Raw genomic sequence first — 20269 nt, 5'->3', positions numbered from 1 at the left:
TGTGAATCAAATCACCACCCTTACAGCCAAAATAGAGTCCAATAAGCAAGAGATTGTCACCATACTCACTGGAGCTAAGCAACAAGAGGCTGCAGATGCTGACCAGTTGGTCAAAGCTGTACAATTGATGCTTGCAACTGAGTTTCAGAAATTTGAATCAACCCTTACCTCAGCAGTTGTTGACAAAGTGGAAAAACTCCGGAGAGATGTCCACCATGATCTCAAATCAATCCAGCAAACCCTCCAGGGAAGTTTGGATCAGCTTACTACAAATCTTCAGCAATGTGAAGAAAAAATTAGTAAATGTCAGACCTGTGTTACACAGTTGAAAAAGGATTTACAAGTGCACAATGTGAAAGATGTTGAACCTCAAACAGAAACAAAAGCTGCTTCAGTTACAAGTACACTCTCCACTGAGACTGTTTCAACTTTACCAAATACCATGGTCAAAAGTGATCACCTTAAATTAACTTTTCCCACCTTTGGACGACATACAGATGATACTGACCCTTTATTGTACCTAACAAAATGTCAAGATTTCCTGGCACTTCATCCTTTGACAGATGCAGATCTTTTGGCTACCTTTCGCACTGTCTTATATGGCACAGCTCGGGACTGGTGGGAAGTGAGTCGCTCCAATATTGCGACTTGGAAGGAATTTGAGTCTGCATTTCTTTCTGCATTCCTGTCTGAAGACTACGAAGATGAGCTTGCTGAGCGTGTTCGTACTAGAGTTCAAGGAGACAGAGAGTCAATTCGAGATTTTGCTTTTACTTATCGAGCACTTTGTAAAAGATGGAAATCCACTCTAACAGAGACTGAAATTGTAAAAATGATCCTAAAAAATATCAAACCATACCTTGCCAGCCAACTGCGCAGTAGAGTGAACACCGTGGAGGATCTAGTTAAATTGGGATATCTATTGGAACGAGACTATGAAGAACAAAGACGGTATGAAAGTCGAATGGCTCACAAACAAGCAAGTGCACAAAAATCTTTCTCCAATCGACCTGTGGAGAAACAGCCTATTCAGTGTTGGAGGTGCAGTGGTCCACATCCACCGGGAAATTGCCCAATGTATTTAACTCCACCTTCCCAGCAATCTTCCACGCAACATCACCCAAACCATGGAAAGAGTTTTCATGCTGCAAAGTCAGGAGGTCGACCTACGAACATCATTGTAGCAGCCTCAGAAACACCCCAATCAACAAAAGAAGTTCCAAATGTTTTCCTTCCATCTACAACTATGTCATCTCTGGTCATTCCACAACAATTAGTTGTCCCAATTAGTATTGGATCATGGTTTGGAAAAGCCATACTGGACACTGGAGCAAGCTACACGCTAATACATGAAAGTCTAATGCAGCATTTTGATACCTCTGCCCAGCTACAAAACTGGTCGAGTGGACCTCTTTACTTGGCTAATGGAAAAGCGGAGATACCCTTAGGATGGTTAAACATCACTATTCAAATACATGGTAAATCCTTTGTAGTACCTGCTGTTGTCCTCCCATCTCAAGCTCTTGCATATGCCATCATCTTGGGTTTGGACTTCATATTCTTTAGTGGTCTGAAAATTCATGTTAGTGAACACAAGTATTCTTTTACGTCTGATCCTACTGAAGAACACCCATTTCAACCTGGATCTGCAAGTGAACCTCTAGTTAAAATGACACCCATGACAGAAAAAAAGACGCTCAGAAAGAACAAACTCAATCTCACCTTGTTAAGTGCTGTCCCTCCACCTCAAACCTCATTGGGTATGCTACAAACTGATCATGTCGATGATGCAACACAGATCTGGAATGCTGTAAGTGAAGCACAGCTTCCCAAAGAAGAAAAGCAACAGTTACTACAGATCCTGCAGAATAACCCCAGGGTATGTACTCAAAGAACTGGAAAAACCAAGTTACTTCAACACCGTATCTACACCACCAGTCAGGTACCTATCAAACAAAAGCCATATCGTTTGTCTCCTGTAAAACAACAAGTGATGGAGGAGCAATTGGAACAAATGTTGAGAGAAGGTATTGTAGAACCATCACATTCTTCTTGGGCTTCACCGGTGGTGTTGGTTCCTAAGAAAAATGGCAAGTTAAGATTCTGTGTGGACTACCGCAAAGTAAATGCAATAACGGAAAATGATGCTTACCCTCTTCCAAACATCACAGAGATACTAGAATCTCTCTCTGGATCAACAATTTTTTCTACCATCGATTTAAACAGTGGGTATTGGCAAGTGATGATGGATCCTGACAGCAAAGCAAAGACTGCTTTTATTGTGTCTGATGGGCTATATCAATTTAATGTTATGCCTTTTGGATTAAAAAATGCACCTGCTACATTCCAGAGGTTAATGGAGACCGTACTAGGGGAACTAAGACGAAAGATATGCCTTGTCTACATTGATGACATAATTGTGTATTCTCCCTCAGTGACCCAACACTTCTGTGATCTGCAAACCATCCTCCACAGGCTAGAAGCTGCTGGACTGACCATCAACCTGGAAAAATGCAAGTTTTTCCTACCAGAGATCACGTTTCTAGGGCATGTGGTAAATGCTAAAGGTATCACGGCAGATCCGAGCAAAGTTGAGGCCATTCTCTCTTTTCCTACACCCAACAATCTGAAGGAAGTTCAGCGATTCCTGGGACTAGCCGGCTGGTACCACCGGTTTGTGCAAAACTTTTCAAAAATTGCTGAGCCCCTCAATGCCCTGAAGAAAAAAGGACAGGTGTTTAAATGGACAGCGCAGTGTCAACAATCATTTGACCAGTTAAGATCATGCCTTACCTCACCTCCCATTCTTGGCCACCCTGACCTCAAAATACCTTTCATTGTATACACTGATGCCAGCGATACAGGACTGGGTGCTATTCTCACTCAAAGAAAGGATCCAGGTAGTGAAGAGGTCATTGCCTATGCCAGTCGCACCTTAACTGGGGCTGAGGTAAATTACACTGCAACAGAAAAAGAATGTTTAGCTGTTGTTTGGGCATTGGAGAAGTGGCAACATTACCTAGAGTACAAGCTCTTCACAGTAGTAACGGACCATTCTGCTCTTCAGTGGGTGATGGGATCCACAAAAACTAACAGCCGCCTTATTCGATGGGTCTTGAGACTGCAGAAATTCAACTTCATCATTGAATACCGAAAAGGGAAGTTAAATGTAGCTCCTGATGCTTTGTCCAGATCACCTCTCACTACAATTTCTCCTGTTACAGCAGTTTACACGAAGCAGCAAACAGACCAGCACACAGAGCTTCCAGTTTCTGATGTTGTCCTATGGGAGGAACAACATTCAGATGAAGAAACAACAAAACTACTACAGGCTGTAGCAGAAGAACCAAATCAATTGGAACAATATGAAGTGATAGAGGACAAGCTGTACCATAAAACTTACCTGAAGAATGACCAAGTACATTATCGTGTGTATGTTCCAAACCGTCTTCGGCCGACACTACTTCATCACTATCATTCACACCCGCTAAGTGGCCATCATGGAATATACAAAACTTATAAACGAATCCAAGCAGTTGCTTTTTGGCCAGGCTTATGGACTGATGTGAAGAGACACGTTAAAGAATGTGTGAAGTGTCAAACGATCAAGTATGATAATCAGAAACCAGCAGGAAAACTTCAATCAACCATCACCTCTCGACCTAATCAAATGCTTGGAGTTGATATTATGGGACCCCTACCTCGGAGTACACAACAAAACGAGTATTTGTTGGTGTTTGTTGACTATTACTCCAAATGGGTTGAGTTCTTTCCCATGCGTCAGGCAAATGCTCAGAGTGTTGCTGTGATTTTTAGAAGAGAAATCTTAACCCGTTGGGGGGTTCCAGACTTCATTCTCTCTGATCGAGGAACACAGTTCATCTCATCTGTGTTTAAGAATGTATGTGAAAAGTGGGGAGTTACACAGAAGCTAACAACGGCTTATCACCCTCAGACCAATATGACAGAACGGGTGAATAGAACTGTCAAAAGTATGATTGCGTCATATGTGGATGACAACCACAGCAAATGGGATCAGTTCTTACCAGAGATGAGATTCGCAATGAATACTGCCATCCAGGAAACCACGGGAGTAACTCCAGCAGAACTGCAGATTGGAAGGAAACTGCATGGACCAATGGATAAAATACTTCATGGTCAGAATCTTATCCCCGATAATACCTCTTATGATGTAGTCTGTCACATACAACAACTGAAGTCACAAGTTCAAGAGAATTGCCGAAGGGCACAACAACGCCAACTCCGAAACTACAACAAAAAGAGAAGAGAGGCCGGTTTCAAAAATAAAGACAGAGTATGGTTGCGCAATTTCCCTCAGTCCAGTGCACAGCACAAGTTCAGTGCCAAGCTGGCACCAAAATGGAAAGGACCTTACCGAGTTTTAAAACAACTGGGACCTTTAAATTATCGTATAGCCTTGGAGGAAACTGGAGAAGATGTGCGCACAGTACATGTGTGTAATCTTAAAGAATGTTTCCCAACAGCTGAGGAGTTGGAAGTCCAAGAAAAAAAACGACTTCGGGAATTGTTTGAAGAAACCTCTGAAGAGGAGGAATTTTTTGGATTTTGATTGTATTTCTTTTAACAACCATGGGTTGTTTTGTCAAGGGGGGGAGAATGTGACAATACAGAAACTTTCTGTACTGCCCCTATTTTGTGTTTACTTCCTTTGTCACTGCCTTTTATAATGAGTTCATCCCCATTGGATACTACAACCAATTACGATGATGTGAAATTATATAAAAGGGTTTTTTTTTTCTTCTGGAAGAGAGAGTTCTGACCTCCAGTGTGGGAGTGGTGTTTGCGTCACCAAGTTGCGTTGCGGGTGTGGCTCTGCCTGGGTCTGAGGAAGCTGAGGAAGAGATGCGGCGATGCTCAAGTTTTCACTGACTTGTCCTTTATAGCCACCGTAACAACAAGTTTCCTGGTAATTGCTGACGAGTGCCAGTCTTATGTTACCTTCGTGTTGAAAAATTACCGGTGCGATGTGTTAGGACACCTCCGAAAACGGCTGCCTGTTCATCATTTCTATCCGTTCTGCCAAGTCACCTGCCAGCCAGTGAACTGCTGACGTGTAACCTCCTGACGTCACCACTGCAAGCCTCTTGGGTCAGTTTCACTCATACACTTACATACATACATTCTCCACCCAACCTCCCTTTCTTTTCATTTAATTAGTTATTTGAGAAATTTGAAAAGTTTTGTTTATTTATTTCTTGGTGTATTTGTTGTTGTTTTTTGAGAGGAATCTTGTTTTGGGTTACTTAAAATGATTGTAGGATATTGACTATATAAATATTTATTTTTGGTATTGTTGTTACTTGTAGTTGTATTTGCCATTTAAATTAATTCATTAAATCTTTCTAAGTGGAATTCGATTTTCTTGTTCTTATTTCGTATGGTTCTATGTTACTGTATGTAACGGAGGGTCTTGTATTGTATAAGTTTTGTTTTCGCTATCCTGGGTAATTAATTATAGTTAGATTTATTTGTGGCAAGGTTTAAAACTTGTCTGGCACCCGAAATCATGCATAAAATTTGTTAATATATGTAGGTTATATTATAATATATTTTATTTTTTTTTTTGCCCGAGGGTGACTGCGTTAGTGGGAGATACTACCAGACGCACCGCCCCGACAGCGCCTTCCGTGGTTCAGTGGTAGATATCTCGCCTGCCATGCGGGAGGCCCGGGTTCGAATCTAACCTAAGAGTTATTAATTATTATTTTTTTTTGTGTGTGTGACCACCGTTACAATATGTTATAATACATTTAAACATGCATTGTTTTTTTACTATTATTTACCATGTATACATAGACATTACATTACGTATTTATACATAAACATTAGGCCATGAAAATTTACTTGAATGTCCTGGAAAAGTTATGGAAAAATCATGAAATTTCAGTAGTAAAAATGTGTATGAACCCTGTTAAGAGAATCTGGGTATACCTAGGCATAGTTGTATAATAAGAGTTTATGGAAATGTCCATACCGTGAGCCTGTTGTTTTTTCGCTTTCACGTAAAATCCATAAGTGTAAATCCTCGGTCGATAAAAGGCCAATCATAACACAAAACAGACTGTTGCGTGACTCACAGGGCACGCCCTCATCATTTGCATGTACATCGAGAGGGTGCTCGCTGCAGAGCCATTTGAGGAGAGCTGAGCTCCAGCGAGGGGGAGCATGAGCTGTCGCTCCTCCTCCAGTAAGCTGTTTTAATGCGTACACCAACCCCACCCCTAACCCTACCCCCAGTGACATCACTCGTAGAAGAAGTGCAAAAAAGGTGGAGCTCAAGCTTAAGCTCCCCCTCGCTGGAGCTCAGCTCTCCTCAAATGGCTCTGCAGCGAGCACCACTTGTGTACATCAGGGAAGTGCGGTCCATCCTCACATGCCATCATGAGATGTATTCTAATGATAAAATTTATATTTGTGTACTGATTCGTGCTATAAATGCAATTTCTAAATGACTTAAATAATTGGAATAGTTTTTATAATCAAAATTGCTGTATTTTGCGTATCTGCTGTTTAATTACAGCGTAGGATGCGAGGTGAGGCAGTACAGAGCTGTGCCTCACATAAGATTGCGCAATCCATTGCAAACTGGGTTAAGCGCTTGCCTTTTGCTTACTCGGTGTATGCTACCAATGAAATGCTTCATTAAAATAATTTATACACTGTAGACATTTTTATTATATGTCCTCACTCTCCATAAAATATGTAATGTATTTCACCTATGTCTATCAGTTATTTAGTGTTAGGATCTGACATGCAGCCGCACTGAAAAGACATGAGGTGAGGCTGGCAGTAGCTCTGCCGCAATGAAGGGGGCGTGTCTGAGCTCACGGTTATTCTTGTTCGGTGGTTGCTCTTCTTAAGTAGGCAAGTAAAGTTTAAGGAGTTCATTATTTAATGTTTTCCTCTGACTGAATGTATAATGGTGGATGGTGTGTTTATTTCTCAACTCAAAAATGATCCAAATTGTACTTTTAATCAAATCGCGAAGTAATGAATAATTGACGACTAATGCCGGAGTTAAAGATCTTGTTTCAACGGAAGGGACAGAACATAACTAATCATTTCAAGGTAATTAAAGTCATTTCAAGTCTTCATTTACTAATAAAGGTAAGACCACTGTGCGAATCTTGTGTGTGTGTAAACGAGAGCGAGAGAAAGAGAGTGCATCCGCCATCATGCTGTGTCGCTTGATATAGTTGTCTGTGGCGTCAACCTTGTTTTTTGAGAGGCAAGTCGCTATACAGTACATTTTATATTGTTCCTGCAATGTGTATGGAAAGAAAGCTGATATAAAACACAAGCATGTTGGCAAATATATTGAGTGCATATATTTGTAAGTCAGCGCCTCTCCAGACACAAACCTTACTGCACATTACTGGTGTACATTAGGTGTTTCATCCAGACCTGACAAGCAGCTGCATCATCAGATCACTGCTCCTTCATCAGAAACTGCTTGTTTACTCTTCCTTAAAGCTTGTCCTGTTTTTTTTTAATAGTAAGTGAAATACATGTTTTGAAGAATTTAAAAATAAGGGGGAATATGCTTTTTTTTTTATTTTATTATTTTTTTTTAACTGTAGTAATGTCACTATTAAACTTTGTGGCGAATGAAATGCTGTCTGCTGCATGCATATTAATGACCCTGTGTAGATCATCAAAATCTGAGTTTTGTTCTGATTTGCATGTTTTTTACTGAGATTTTAAACTCATGGGATTTACACAAGAATCATGAAGCAATAGCTCACCGAACTTAACTTATTATGCAGCTAGGGTTATCGAGATTTTTTATTATTTAATTCAGTTCAATTAATCTTTATTGTATAGCGCTTTTACATTGTAGATTGTGTCAAAGCAGCTTTACGTTGAAGATAATAGTGAATTGAAACAGTGTCAGCTCAGTTTTCGGAGTTTAAGTTCAGTTCAGTTTAGATTAGTTCAGTTCAGTTCAATGTGTTTTAATATTCGCTGCTGAGAGTCTAAACACTGAAGAGTAATCCATCGATGCGCAGCTCTAAAAGTCCTGAACTATGCAAGACAGTGGCGACAGCGGCGAGGAAAAAAAACTTCACTAATGGGCAAAAGTGAAGGGAAAAAAAAACTCAAGAGAAACCAGGCTCAGTTGGGCACGACCATTACTTATATGGCCAAACATCTTGTGCAGAGCTGCAGTCTTGGTGCCAGAGGCTAGAGAACGTTGGACGTCAACGAAGACTTGTCAGTCCCTGCAGTCTCACAGGAATCAGTGTCAGGCTTTCTACTCCTCCATAACCACCACAGCAGCTGCTACAGCCTGGTCCGGGAATGTGGAAACCTTGGGATAATCTCTTCACAGGTCTTGGATCGCTTCAGTGGCACTGCATAATCTCTGGGGGCCTCTGGATGAGTATCCCTAGGTGGAAATAGAGAATAAAGAGTATAATTAACGTAGCTGCTGTTTATAGTGTATATAAACAAGATGCAAAAATCTGCTTGGAGCACATTCATGCATCATACTGCTAGGTGATACATTGAGTGTATGCTTTACTAAAAAGATAGGTCTTTAATCTAGTTTTGAACTGCGAGAGTGTGTCTGAGCCTCGGACATTATCAGGAAGGCTATTCTAGAGTTTAGGAGCCATAAATGAGAAGGCTCGACCTCCTTTACTCGACTTTGCTGTTCTAGGTACTACCAGAAGCCCTGAGGTTTAAGATCTCAAAGAGCTGCTTGGATTGTACCGAGACAGAAGGTTGGTTAGATAAACAGGAGCTAGATTATTTAAAGTTTTTTGAGAAAGAAGCAATATTTTAAATTCATTACAAAACTTAACAGGCAGCCAGTGTAAGGAGGATAAAATTGGCGTGATATGATCATATTTTTTAGACCTGGTAAGAACTCTGGCTGCAGCATTTTGTACTAGCTGAAGTTTGTTAATAGAGGATGCTGGGCAGCCAGTAAACAGAGCATTACAGTAATCCAGTCTAGAAGTCATAAAAGCATAAACTGGCTTTTCTGCGTCTGAGATGGATAGCATACTTTGTAACTTAGCAATATTTCTCAGATAAAAGAAGGCAGTTTCTGTGACATGGGATATATGGTTTTCAAAAGTTAAATAATATGGCAGCTTAAACAATCCTTCCAATGAAGTTAGAAAAAAGCAAAAACTGGATAATGATAATCTCATGACCATGAGTCGTCTTTCTATGCAGAGAGTGAGATAACATCTACTGATCGCCCACAGGTGTCCCAGTTGGAGCAGGACTTGGAGAAGGAGCGCAGTGCCTTGTCTCAGGCTCTGAGGAAAAGGGAGAGGGAGGTAGAGGAGGTCAACCAGGAGGTGCAGAAGAAGGAGAGACAGGCTGCGGAGCTCTCCGGCTCCATAACGTGAGACAAACCTGTTTTAGTTCCTTTATTTACCTTTTGTTTTGAGGAAGTCTCAGTTTTGCATAATTACTCAATTATTAGTGAAACTGTAATCCCTATCTGAAGATCAGAATGCTTAAAAATGTATATTAGAACTGAACGCATAATAGTGGTAATAATTCATCCACACAATGAATATGATCCTGAAACCAAAATTCTAAGTTTGATATGACACAACTATATCTTAGAATGAAAAGTAAACCATAACAGATTAAAACCTAATATGGCAATAAAGGTAGTTGAATAATAAATGACCCAACATAGAACTCAGAGTCAATCTTTTTTTATTTTTGTAATCCCCAGAGCTTGCGTTTTTAGCAACATGGCACATAAAACTAGCCTCCTCCTCATTCAGTTTTTAAGTTCGGCATTACCTTTAGTGTTCCTCCATCTATTCATACCAATTTAACAATAAATATGTAAAGAAAACTATAAAAGAAAATCTTTTTTGTAAAAGGTGTACAGGGTTAGTATAGACCAGGGATCACCAAACTTGTTCCTGGAGGTTCGGTGTCCTGCAGATTTTGTCTGCGTCTGAAACCGGCTACTACTCAGTAGGTACTGCATTTGAATTTAAACGTACTACTCGGCCACTAGAAAAGTACATTCTATACAGTATGAATGTGAAAAATATGAATGGAATTCAGACATACTACATCCCCTATTTTGACATAGTCACGTGACGTACCTGCGTAATTTGCCTCGCTTTACTCCCATTCATGAATTCTCTGGAGGGGCATCATGGGATAGCGCAGCATGCATAGGATGCGCACTCCAGAATCTCGCCGGAAGTAGCAAATCATCCGGGTACTTCTCGCATACTGTTTTTCGAGTTCTATGAATTCGGACATACTACTCGGCTCACATACTGATTTTAGCATACTGTATAGTATGGAAGTATGCGGTTTCGGACCCAGCCTTTAGCTCCAATCCTAATCAAACACACCTGAACAAGCTATTCAAGGTCTTACAAGGAATACTTGAAACACCCAGGCTGGTGTGTTGAGGCAAGGGACCTCCAGAACAAGATTGGTGACCCCTGGTATAGACCCAGTGTAAGTAACGATGAAAGTTTAGTTTTCCTTTGCAAAATTAGTTAAATATTTGATAGCTCCCAGTAAATGGAGTTAACCTTTAGGTGACTTTGTCTTATTGTTATGTCGCGTGAGCTACAGCAGATGCTGAATATACTGGGGAAGTCAATGAGAGTAAAATCGTCTGCTCAAAAGTGAACCTTTCCAAATTCCAAAAGCCCAAAAAAAATGATTTGATTGATTTATTTATTTTTTGTCATTTTACAATATAACAAACAGCACAATTGACAAAAAGAATATTTGGCATTAAGTAGCATCAGAGTATATAAATATAAAAACATGTTCGTTAACAAATCCAGTTTATGTTAATAGGTTAAAGCAGGAATCAAATAACAGCTTGTGAATGGTCTGTGTGATAATAGTGGGTATTATGTAGGCACAGGTCAAAGGGTTCATGAAGGGTCCATAAAAATATTCCAGATTTCTAAAAAATTGTGTGTTTTGTTTTTTAAGCTTTATGTAAAATATTCCAAATGCAGTGGGTCAATTCTTTTGTAATTGTTTTAAAATATCAGCAGAGATTAAAACTTTTAAAGGTGTTATTTGTAGTTTGCAGTAGAGGTTCAGTTCATGCATGCTAGATATAAAGGTTAGTATCACTACTGACTCGAATATGCAGTAATAATGGGCAAAATATTCAAGCATTTAAAAAGAAACCCCATACATGGATAAACAGTACTTATAGATATAGATATGTGGTACATTTATAATGGAAGTTGCTAGACTATTGCTAGGGTGGCCTGGTTGATATGGTAGTTTGGGTTATCTGCGTTGTTACTACACTTGCCTCATTTACTTGTTGGATCAAATCTTAATAATTAGTAGGGATTCTAGCATTTCTAATAACTAATCATTATTAGTGTGTGCGTGTATACAGTGTATCCAGAAAGTATTCATAGCGATTCACTTTTTCCACATTTTTTTTATGTTATTCCAAAATGGATTCAATTAATTTATTTCCTTAAAATTCTACACACAATACCCCATAATGACAATGTGAAAAAATTTCAATATCAATTTCCTGAAATTGTTGCAAATTTATTAAAAATAAAAAACCTGAAACATCACATGTACAGAAGTATTCACAGCCTTTGCCGTGAAGCTCTAAATTGAGCTCAGGTCCGTTTTGTTTCCACTAATCATTCTTGAGATTTTTCAGCGCCTTAATTGGAGTTCACCAGTGGTAAATTCAGTTGATTGGACATGATTTAAAAAGGCAAACACCTGTCTATATAAGGTCCCAGGGTTGACAGTGCTTGTCAAAGCACAAACCAAGCATGAAGACAAAGGAATTGTCTGTAGACCTCCGAGACAGGATTGTCTCGAGGCACAAGGCTGGGGAAGGTTACAGAAACATTTCTGCTGCTCTGAAAGTTCCAATAAGCACAGTGGCCTCCATCATTCGTGAGTGGAAGATGTTTGGAACCACCAGCACTCTTCCTAGAGCTGTTCGGCAATCTAAGCTGAGTGATCGGGGGAGAAGGGCTTTAGTCAGGGAAGTGATCAATAACCTGATGGTCACTCTGTCTGAGCTCCAGCGTTCTTTTGTGGAGAGAGGAGAAACTTACAGAAGGACAACCATCTGTGCAGCAATCCACCAATCAGACCTGTATGGTAGAGTGGCCAGAAAGAAGCCACTCCCTGCCTGGAATTTGCCAAAAGGCATCTGAAGGACTCTTAGACCATACGAAACAAAATTCGCTGGTCTGATGAGACTAAGGCCCCGTTAACAGTAGTGCGTTTTTGTTTTAAAACGGCGTTTTAGATTAAAAACGATCTGCGTCCACACTAACGTTTCACCTAGCGTCTCTGAACATATCTCCGTCCACACTACGCTACCAAAAACGTATATCACGTGACCATTCGTGCACTATGGGCATGCACATTCTAGTATGAACAGAAAGCATGCGTCTCGCTCGGCATTTTGTTATTGTTAGTCAACAAACACAGGTTGAACATTAAACGCGATGGGAAAGAAAGCAAGAGAGGTATTTTTGTTGACAGACGACGAGGTCGAGTTGTTACTAAACGTAACAAATGAATAACTGCACAATGGTGCCTAAAACAGGCAATAGTGCAAACAACGCTCCCATTTCTGTGCCCATGTTGTTGTTTACATTACTGTCTTCCGGTAGCGTTAAAGCCATGTGTTATAGTCATGTGATAGGGACTTGACGAATAAGGGAAGGATACGCAATAACACAAAAGCCCCAATCAGGTAGCGAATCTCAGCAGTCCCGCCTCTGTTTTTAGATGTCTCCGTTTTTCCTCATCCACACTGAGATGGTGCAGCAGCGTTTTAGAATGAAAACGGCCTCTCCAGCGTTTTCAAAACGCTCCGTTTTCGGCGCTCGAGAACTCCGGCGTAGTGTGGACGGATGGCGTAACCTTACCAAAACGTATGCGTTTTAAAATGGAAATGCATTAGTGTAAACAGGGCCTAAAATCGAACTCGAGAGAATGCCAGGCGTTACGTTTGGAGAAAACCAGGCTCTGCTCACCCCCAGGCTAATACCATCCCTAAAGTTAAGCATGTTGATGGCAGTATCATGCTGTGGGAATTTTTTTTAGCAGCAGTAACGGGAAGACTAGTCAGGATAGAGGGGAAGATGAATGCAGCAATGCACAGAATGAAAACCTGCTTCAGAGTGCTCTTGGCCTCAGACTGGGGTGAAGGTTCATCTTCCAGCAGGACAATGACCCAAAGCACACCATCAAATGGTCAATAGAGTGGCTTCACAACAACTCGGCGAATGTGCTTGAGTGGCCCAGCCAAAGCGCAAACCTAAATCCTATTGAACTCTGGAGAGATCTGAAAATGGCTGTACACCGTCGCTTCCCATTCAACCTGATAGAGCTTGAGAGGTACTGCAAAGAGGAATGGGCAAAAATTCTGCAAAACAGGTGTGCGGCATCATATTCAAAAAGACTTGAGGCTGCCATTGCTGCCAAAGGTGCATCAAGTAAGTATTGAGTAAATGCTGTGAAAACTTATGTACATGTAATTTTTCAGGTTTTTTATTTTTAATAAATTTGTAACATGAAAAAACATTTCACATTGTCATTATGGGCTATTGTGTGTAGAACTTTGAGGAAATAAATGAATTGAATCGATTTTGGAGTAAGGCTGTAACATAAACAAAATGGGGAAAAAGTTAAGCGCTATGAATACTTTCTAGATGCACTAAATGTTTGTGTATGCTGTTAAGTCAAAGCAACCGCATTTATTAAGGCTCTTATAAAATGCTATCATTTTTAAATATCTGTACTAATATTACAGCAAAGTATCACTATACATTTTTTGCATCAGTATATTGCTCAACAGTATTTTAGTGGAACATTGAAATATGAGTTTGGTGTTATTTGTTGCAGATATTTGAGCTGTGGAAAACAAAAAACAAAGTTTAAATATCTCCTGGGATTTGGTTTATGACAATAATTAGTATTTTGCAGAGTGTGTTTTTGTGCTAGTGTTGTTACTGGTTTTAATGTCTGTCATGAGCAATTGATTTCTAAGGTTTTGTTGCAGTTGTTAGTAAAAATCAGTATTTGTCCTTTCACTTAATTTTCAGGGACTTTTTTTTTTTACCTTAATTTGTGCAGATCTGTTTAATGTTATTACACAGTAGGCTGTTATTTTCCATCAAATTTTTTATTTTATGTTGTATTTTTTGAACACAGAAAAACATGCCGTAGACAATCAGCATAAAACAAAATGTGTGGATATACATATATAAACCAATATACAAGTTGTTAAATAATAGTGTTAATAATAGCGTCAGCTATGACAACAATATTGTCAGTAAAAAGGAAAAACTGAAGAATAATGACAAGGACATACTAACGCAAATAAAAATGACAAATAAAATAAATTAATACATATACACATATATATATATGCACACATATCTATACATAAACATACAAATATGCATATACACATACAAACAAACACACATACACACAGATATGCATACATAAACACACACACACACACACACACACACACACACACACACACACACACACACACACACACACTCACACACACTCACACATACATATAGCCATATACATATGCACACATACATACATATAAATAAAACTAATTTCAAAACCAAAAACGCAATAAGCCAAATCTGTACTTAGGGTTAAGTAAGGTTAGAATTAAGCCAATCAAAAATAAAAAAAATTAAATAGAAGAATGGTGATATACACAGAGATAAGTATTTAAAACTGTGCTGAAAAACGTCTACGACAATGAAAGTTATTAGAAGCCCAAACAGGGAACCTTAAATTACTATAAAAAGAGAAAACAACAGAGAAAAAACAATAAAAAAAAACAATTAAATAAACATAATTAAATAATACAATAATAAAACAAAATGATAATAAATAATAAATGAGGGGAAGAAGAAAAAAAAAAGGAGGGGGGGGTGCCTGGAGCCATAAGTTCTTGCTTTTTTATGTCTCGTTGATTCAAGTTAGTAAATCTTGAAGTCTGTCTAAAGTTTGCGCCCAAAGTCTGATGGTGTCCTCTCTTGCACCGTGGATGAGAGCAGTGGACATTTCCATATATACAATGTCAATAAAAGTATGAATCCAAAAATGATGATTAAGAGAATGAGGGGGCTTCCATCTTGTCGCAACTATTTTCTTTACTGCAGTCACGCCAGCTAAAAAAGTAGGCTGTTATTTTAATTGTCTTGCATTTAATACAAAATATCACAGCAGTTGCCAATAAAATCAATTGAAACTAATTTTTTTTTTGTTCTGACGTTGCACTCAAAGTGACGTGTAGGTTTACTATTCATGTACACAAAGATGCCATTATTGTCCAGTTATGTAAATAATTCTTTTAAAGTAATATTAAAAAATGTGAAAAATGGACTAGTGATAAAAGAGACTTTATGACTTAATACAGACGCATTTCACCCTAAGAATCTTCCTGAGGGTATTCAACACAAATTAAATATAACTTTTAGAAAGCACGTCACTTGTTTACATATTAACAATAGCTGACAAGAAATTCATTTCCAAGAAAGAAAAAGAAAAGATGACATTCATGTTATGGTTGAATTAACAGAAGTGTCTTGCAACATGACTCTTTATATCATTTCTATTTATTTTGCATACATTTTATTACACATACAATGGATTATATACTTGTTTTTTGACTGATCAGGGTTTCATTTAGGCCTTAAAAAGTCTTAAATTCTGAAATATTGTCTTGTTGGTCTTAAATCATTTTAAACAGGTCATCCCTATCAAACCAACACACATTCAATAAAATGTTAAGCAAAACTCTATTTATTACTAATATTATTTTAATAATAATAATAATAATAATTCCTTACATTTATATTTTTATTTGCTGTTTATTGACATGGACATCACAATAAAACTGGACAAACCAAATGCATTTCGGATGCGCCGTGTCTTGCCACGCAGCGGCATGCATTTTTCAAATTCTAAACATAGGTTTCTATCAGGGTACGCACACCAGCGCCGCAAGTCAGGGACTGTTTATAGCGCCCAGCTATGACCCTGATCACTATTCATATTTCTGTCGTGCCACTGGGCGCCAACTGAATACTTTCATTTTAAATTACATGCGAATGTGCGCGTCTGGTGTGTGATACTTCTAACTGTCATGTGCATGTGCACCTAATATAATCATGACAAAATGTATATTGTTGGAAAAGTCTAAGAAATCCAAATAAATATTTTTCCACTTTGCACTTGTGTTACATAGGAAGAGTAATAGATTAAAAAACATTTACAGTCACCCTACAAATAATTGGACATATTTAAATCTCCTTATTGTAGTCTAAACATAAAGCAATCATGACTAACTATATATAAAATGAATTCTTAAAATTTCAAGTTTCCATATCTGGTGACTGATTTTTGGTAGATTTTACTGAGCAACAGTTATTCAATAATTTGCATCAAGAACGCTCATCAGAGTTCTAAAGCAGTGGTCCCCAACCTTTTTCTAACTGCGGACCGGTCAACGCTTGACAATTTTACTGCGGACCGGGGGGTTGAAATAATAATAATAATAAACGTGAATCCACTGTGTACTCATATGGTACTTTATTCGCACATTGCTCCAACATTACAACGCTATTATAACATTAGGAAGTAAGAACTTTATTAACACATTGCTTCAACAATGTAACATATTAAAACATCAAAAACTGTCCGTAACGCTAAATCAATAGGAGCCCTGAGCTTGTTTCTTTGCAACGAGATGGTCCCATCTGGGAATAATGGCAGACAAAGGCCCCTTTCACACATACAGACCTTTTCGGAAAATTACCGGCAATTTTCCAGGAAGGTATGTATGTGTGAACAGGGCCTTTTTAAAAATACCGGTAAATTCGTTCTGGCTATTTTCCGGAAAGTGAAGTTGAAACATTACCAGTAATTTGCCAGAATGCTGCGCTGTGTAAATGCAGAAGGAAGATTGTCGGAAAGAGTGTGTGCACGTCTACTGCTTTAGCCAATCAGAACAGTCAGACGCATTCACGTCCGCGCGGTTTATTAGAATAAAAGCTTGTGAATATTTTTCCAGACACATTTAGGTGCTAGAAATTAGGCAGATAACGTTTATAGGTTCATCTTAATGCCAACCGTGTAAATAATAATCGATAAGATGCTTATAATAAGCCGTTGTTTGTTTACCTTCAAGACTTTTCCAAACAGCCCGTGAGCGCCTGCACACACACATATCATGCAAGTCCAATATGCCTCTGTTCACGCGCCTTCCCCACAAATCCAGGTTGGCTTTAAATGCAGCTACTTTATCTGCCAACTTAAAGATAATTTATTCTTGTGCGGCCCGATACTGATTGATCCACGGACTGGTACCGGTCCGCGACCCGGGGGTTGGGAACCACTGTTCTAAAGCAATACTTTGCTACAGCAATCCATATGTACATTTTTAGAGGTTTTGTAGAGGTTATTTTAAATTAAATAGACTTAAACGTTCAATACTACTTTAGAATGTTATGCCTATTTTACAATTGTTTTTAATTATTTTTAATTATTTTTAATTTTACAATTACAACATAGGAGGTATGTTGTATGGTCATCGATGAAAACTGAATGTCATCTAGTGGTCATGTTTGGTACTGCGGCCAAACAAATTCTTACTGAAAGTTCTCAACTTTAAATTTGTAATATAGTTTGTTCAGATATTTACCTTTGATTTTATATATTCCTCAAAACATAGGCGGCACCCTTGTATGGTCATCAATGTAAATTAAATGTCATCTGGTGGTCATGTTTGGTACTGCGGCCAAATAAATATGAAAGCTTATTTTTTGAGATATCAACTTCAAATTTGGAATATAATTTGTTCAGATATTTAGCCTTGATTTTCTACCAATTGTACGCTCATACCTGTTTCGTAAAATATGTTTTATGTAATTAAAAAAAATATGCATTTATTGCTTTATTATTTTTATAAACATAAAGCCGCATAACTTTTGTTTTAATAAACTTTTTAAACTTTTTTTTACTTTAGCTACAATCTGACATCTCTCTTCTTTAAAATGAGACTAAGCTTAAAGGCTCGTACACAGTGTTTTACGAGACGTTTTTCCGCATTCAAACCCAATCGATTTTCACTGGCGTCAAGCAGAAGAGCATGCAAAATCACTCTTTGACGTTAGATGGCGCCACACAACTTTAAGCTTCTGACATCCCGCTAATAAAACAGAAGAAGAGGAACAGAGGAATTTCAAACGCTTGTTGTTGAAGTTACTGGTGACTCGAACAAGCATAGATGGTTCAAGTAGCAGCTCCAGCTCTACTGATAAAGAAATGATTATTTTTAACCAGTGCAATAATCAGCTCCATGATCATATCACCTCTGGGCATCTTCTTTAATGTGCGCTGGCATTGACAGTTTTGCGCTTGAGCGCCTCCAAGTGCTGTTTACTGTAACTACAGCAGCTCCGTGCATGTGAATAAAAGTGCCAACCTGATTGGTGGAGAAGGCTTTGACTCGACGTGTCAAAACAAAAAAAAAAACGAGCATGAGGCGTTTTTTTTTTTTTTTAATGACGTTTTTGCACCTGCCGTATTGCAAGTTGGTGTGCACAATCACATTAACGCCCTTTAAATAGTCACAAGGTGTTAAACATAGACGGAAAACGTGAGCGAAAAAAAACATCTCTGTGTGCACGGGCTTAAATCTATTTACAAATGCACATAGATATATACATTAGATGTCGCCTACCCTGTTGTTGTCTATTGGATGGAATGCGTCAATAGAGCCGCCATTTTAGTACAGGGTAGCGCTCCTTTGAAATGAATGTGGGACCAAGCTGCGGTGGAGGACTGTGGCCATAAAGAACCAGAGATTTACACATATATACATATATCTATGATCGGGAGTTTTCCTGGAGGTCAGTATGCAGTTTTCCTTTTTAAAATATAAAAACTATAACTTTATATCACTTTTCTATATTGATGGATACGTGATCACACAGGCATTCCTGGCAAAAAGCTTGTGCTTGTCTGTATGGAAATGTACTATCCACCCTCCCTGTTAAATTTGATCCGTGTCCTGAAACACACCTCCTCTCCTGCTTTCACTTTTCATACTGACGGAGGGAGCAATTAATTTGTGAATCAATCTCCGTTAGAACGACTCCTTTATTTAGAGGACAATATTACAAGTTTCTGGCACCGCAGCATCTCGTTGTCATATTTCTTTTGCATTGTTTGCTGATTTTATTCAACAAAAGCAGCATAAGCCTATTCTGTATTTAGTGTGAGTTGCTGCTGCTTTGCCTTATGGTGAATGCAGTAAGAGACTGTATTATCATCAATAACGTGACTTGTTTAGCACAAAAGTTCATAACATACAAAATCGTAAAAAACTCAATCTTACCTATGAAATGTTTTGCCTTTGTGCTTTGTTTTCTTTGTTTGCTCGTTACTACACCCATAGACAGCACTAAATTCCAGCATCTTCACGTAATAACACTGTCTTGACTAGTGTGGTTGAATGACACTTGTCCTGGGAGCACTGTACCAATATGGCGGTGCTAATGACGCATGTTCGGGGTCCCTATGCGATATCTAGTGTATATATCTATGACAAATGCATTGAAGATTGCCATTTATTTAAGTTGTCATTTTTCATGTCTATATTCACAAGGCGTAGAGGTAGAGGCGACAATTATGGGCTTAAAATGTTCCTCATTTTTAACACTTTATAGGGCCCTTATTGAAATACTCATTGAATTAACCCTGGAGTGTACCCGGGCGTTATTACAAGCTTTTTTAATGACTTTAATGACTTAAAAAAGGTAAAAATGAGACTGGAACAGAATAAATGTCAGTGAAGTTGCTGTATATTATTCTTCACCCAATAAAGGGATAACCAGTTTTCAGTGTCATTTATAATCTTTGTCATTTTTTTTTTTCAATCCGGTGGCTGCTTCTTTCTCAGAAAAGCTTCTAGTTGATAAAATCCTGTGCAAACGAGGCAGGTCATCTGAGAATCAGTCTAGTGGCTTTTTGATCAGTTTGCTGCTTTTCTAGGCACCCCAGACATGTGTTTTGTCCTCGGGGTGTTCCTTGAGTTGATCTTATGACTGCTAAATGGCTTCAGAGCCTTTGTGTCTGTAGCCACTCCTGCTTCACTTTTCCTCTATATATACACAACTGTGAATTATCCTCGCTGAGGAATAACACCATTCACACATTGGCT

The 20269-nt window shown here is 38.6% G+C and overlaps 1 protein-coding gene across 4 annotated transcripts in view; it reads left to right on the top strand.

The window, feature by feature from the left end:
- Positions 1 to 20269, top strand: part of ccdc18 (coiled-coil domain containing 18) — a 96348-nt gene that overhangs the window by 36068 nt on the left and 40011 nt on the right. For all 4 annotated transcript variants that reach the window (NM_001365136.1, XM_073919498.1, XM_068224595.2 and 1 more), the window contains exon 18: positions 9261 to 9403. In NM_001365136.1, the coding sequence (NP_001352065.1) occupies positions 9261 to 9403 (143 nt within the window). The remainder of the gene's footprint in view (positions 1 to 9260; positions 9404 to 20269) is intronic.

This window comes from Danio rerio, chromosome 2 (genome assembly GCF_049306965.1).
Source record: "Danio rerio strain Tuebingen ecotype United States chromosome 2, GRCz12tu, whole genome shotgun sequence".
NCBI classification, from domain to species: domain Eukaryota; kingdom Metazoa; phylum Chordata; class Actinopteri; order Cypriniformes; family Danionidae; genus Danio; species Danio rerio.
Note: the sequence above shows the minus strand (reverse complement) of the source record. Positions and strands in the feature narration are given on the sequence as shown.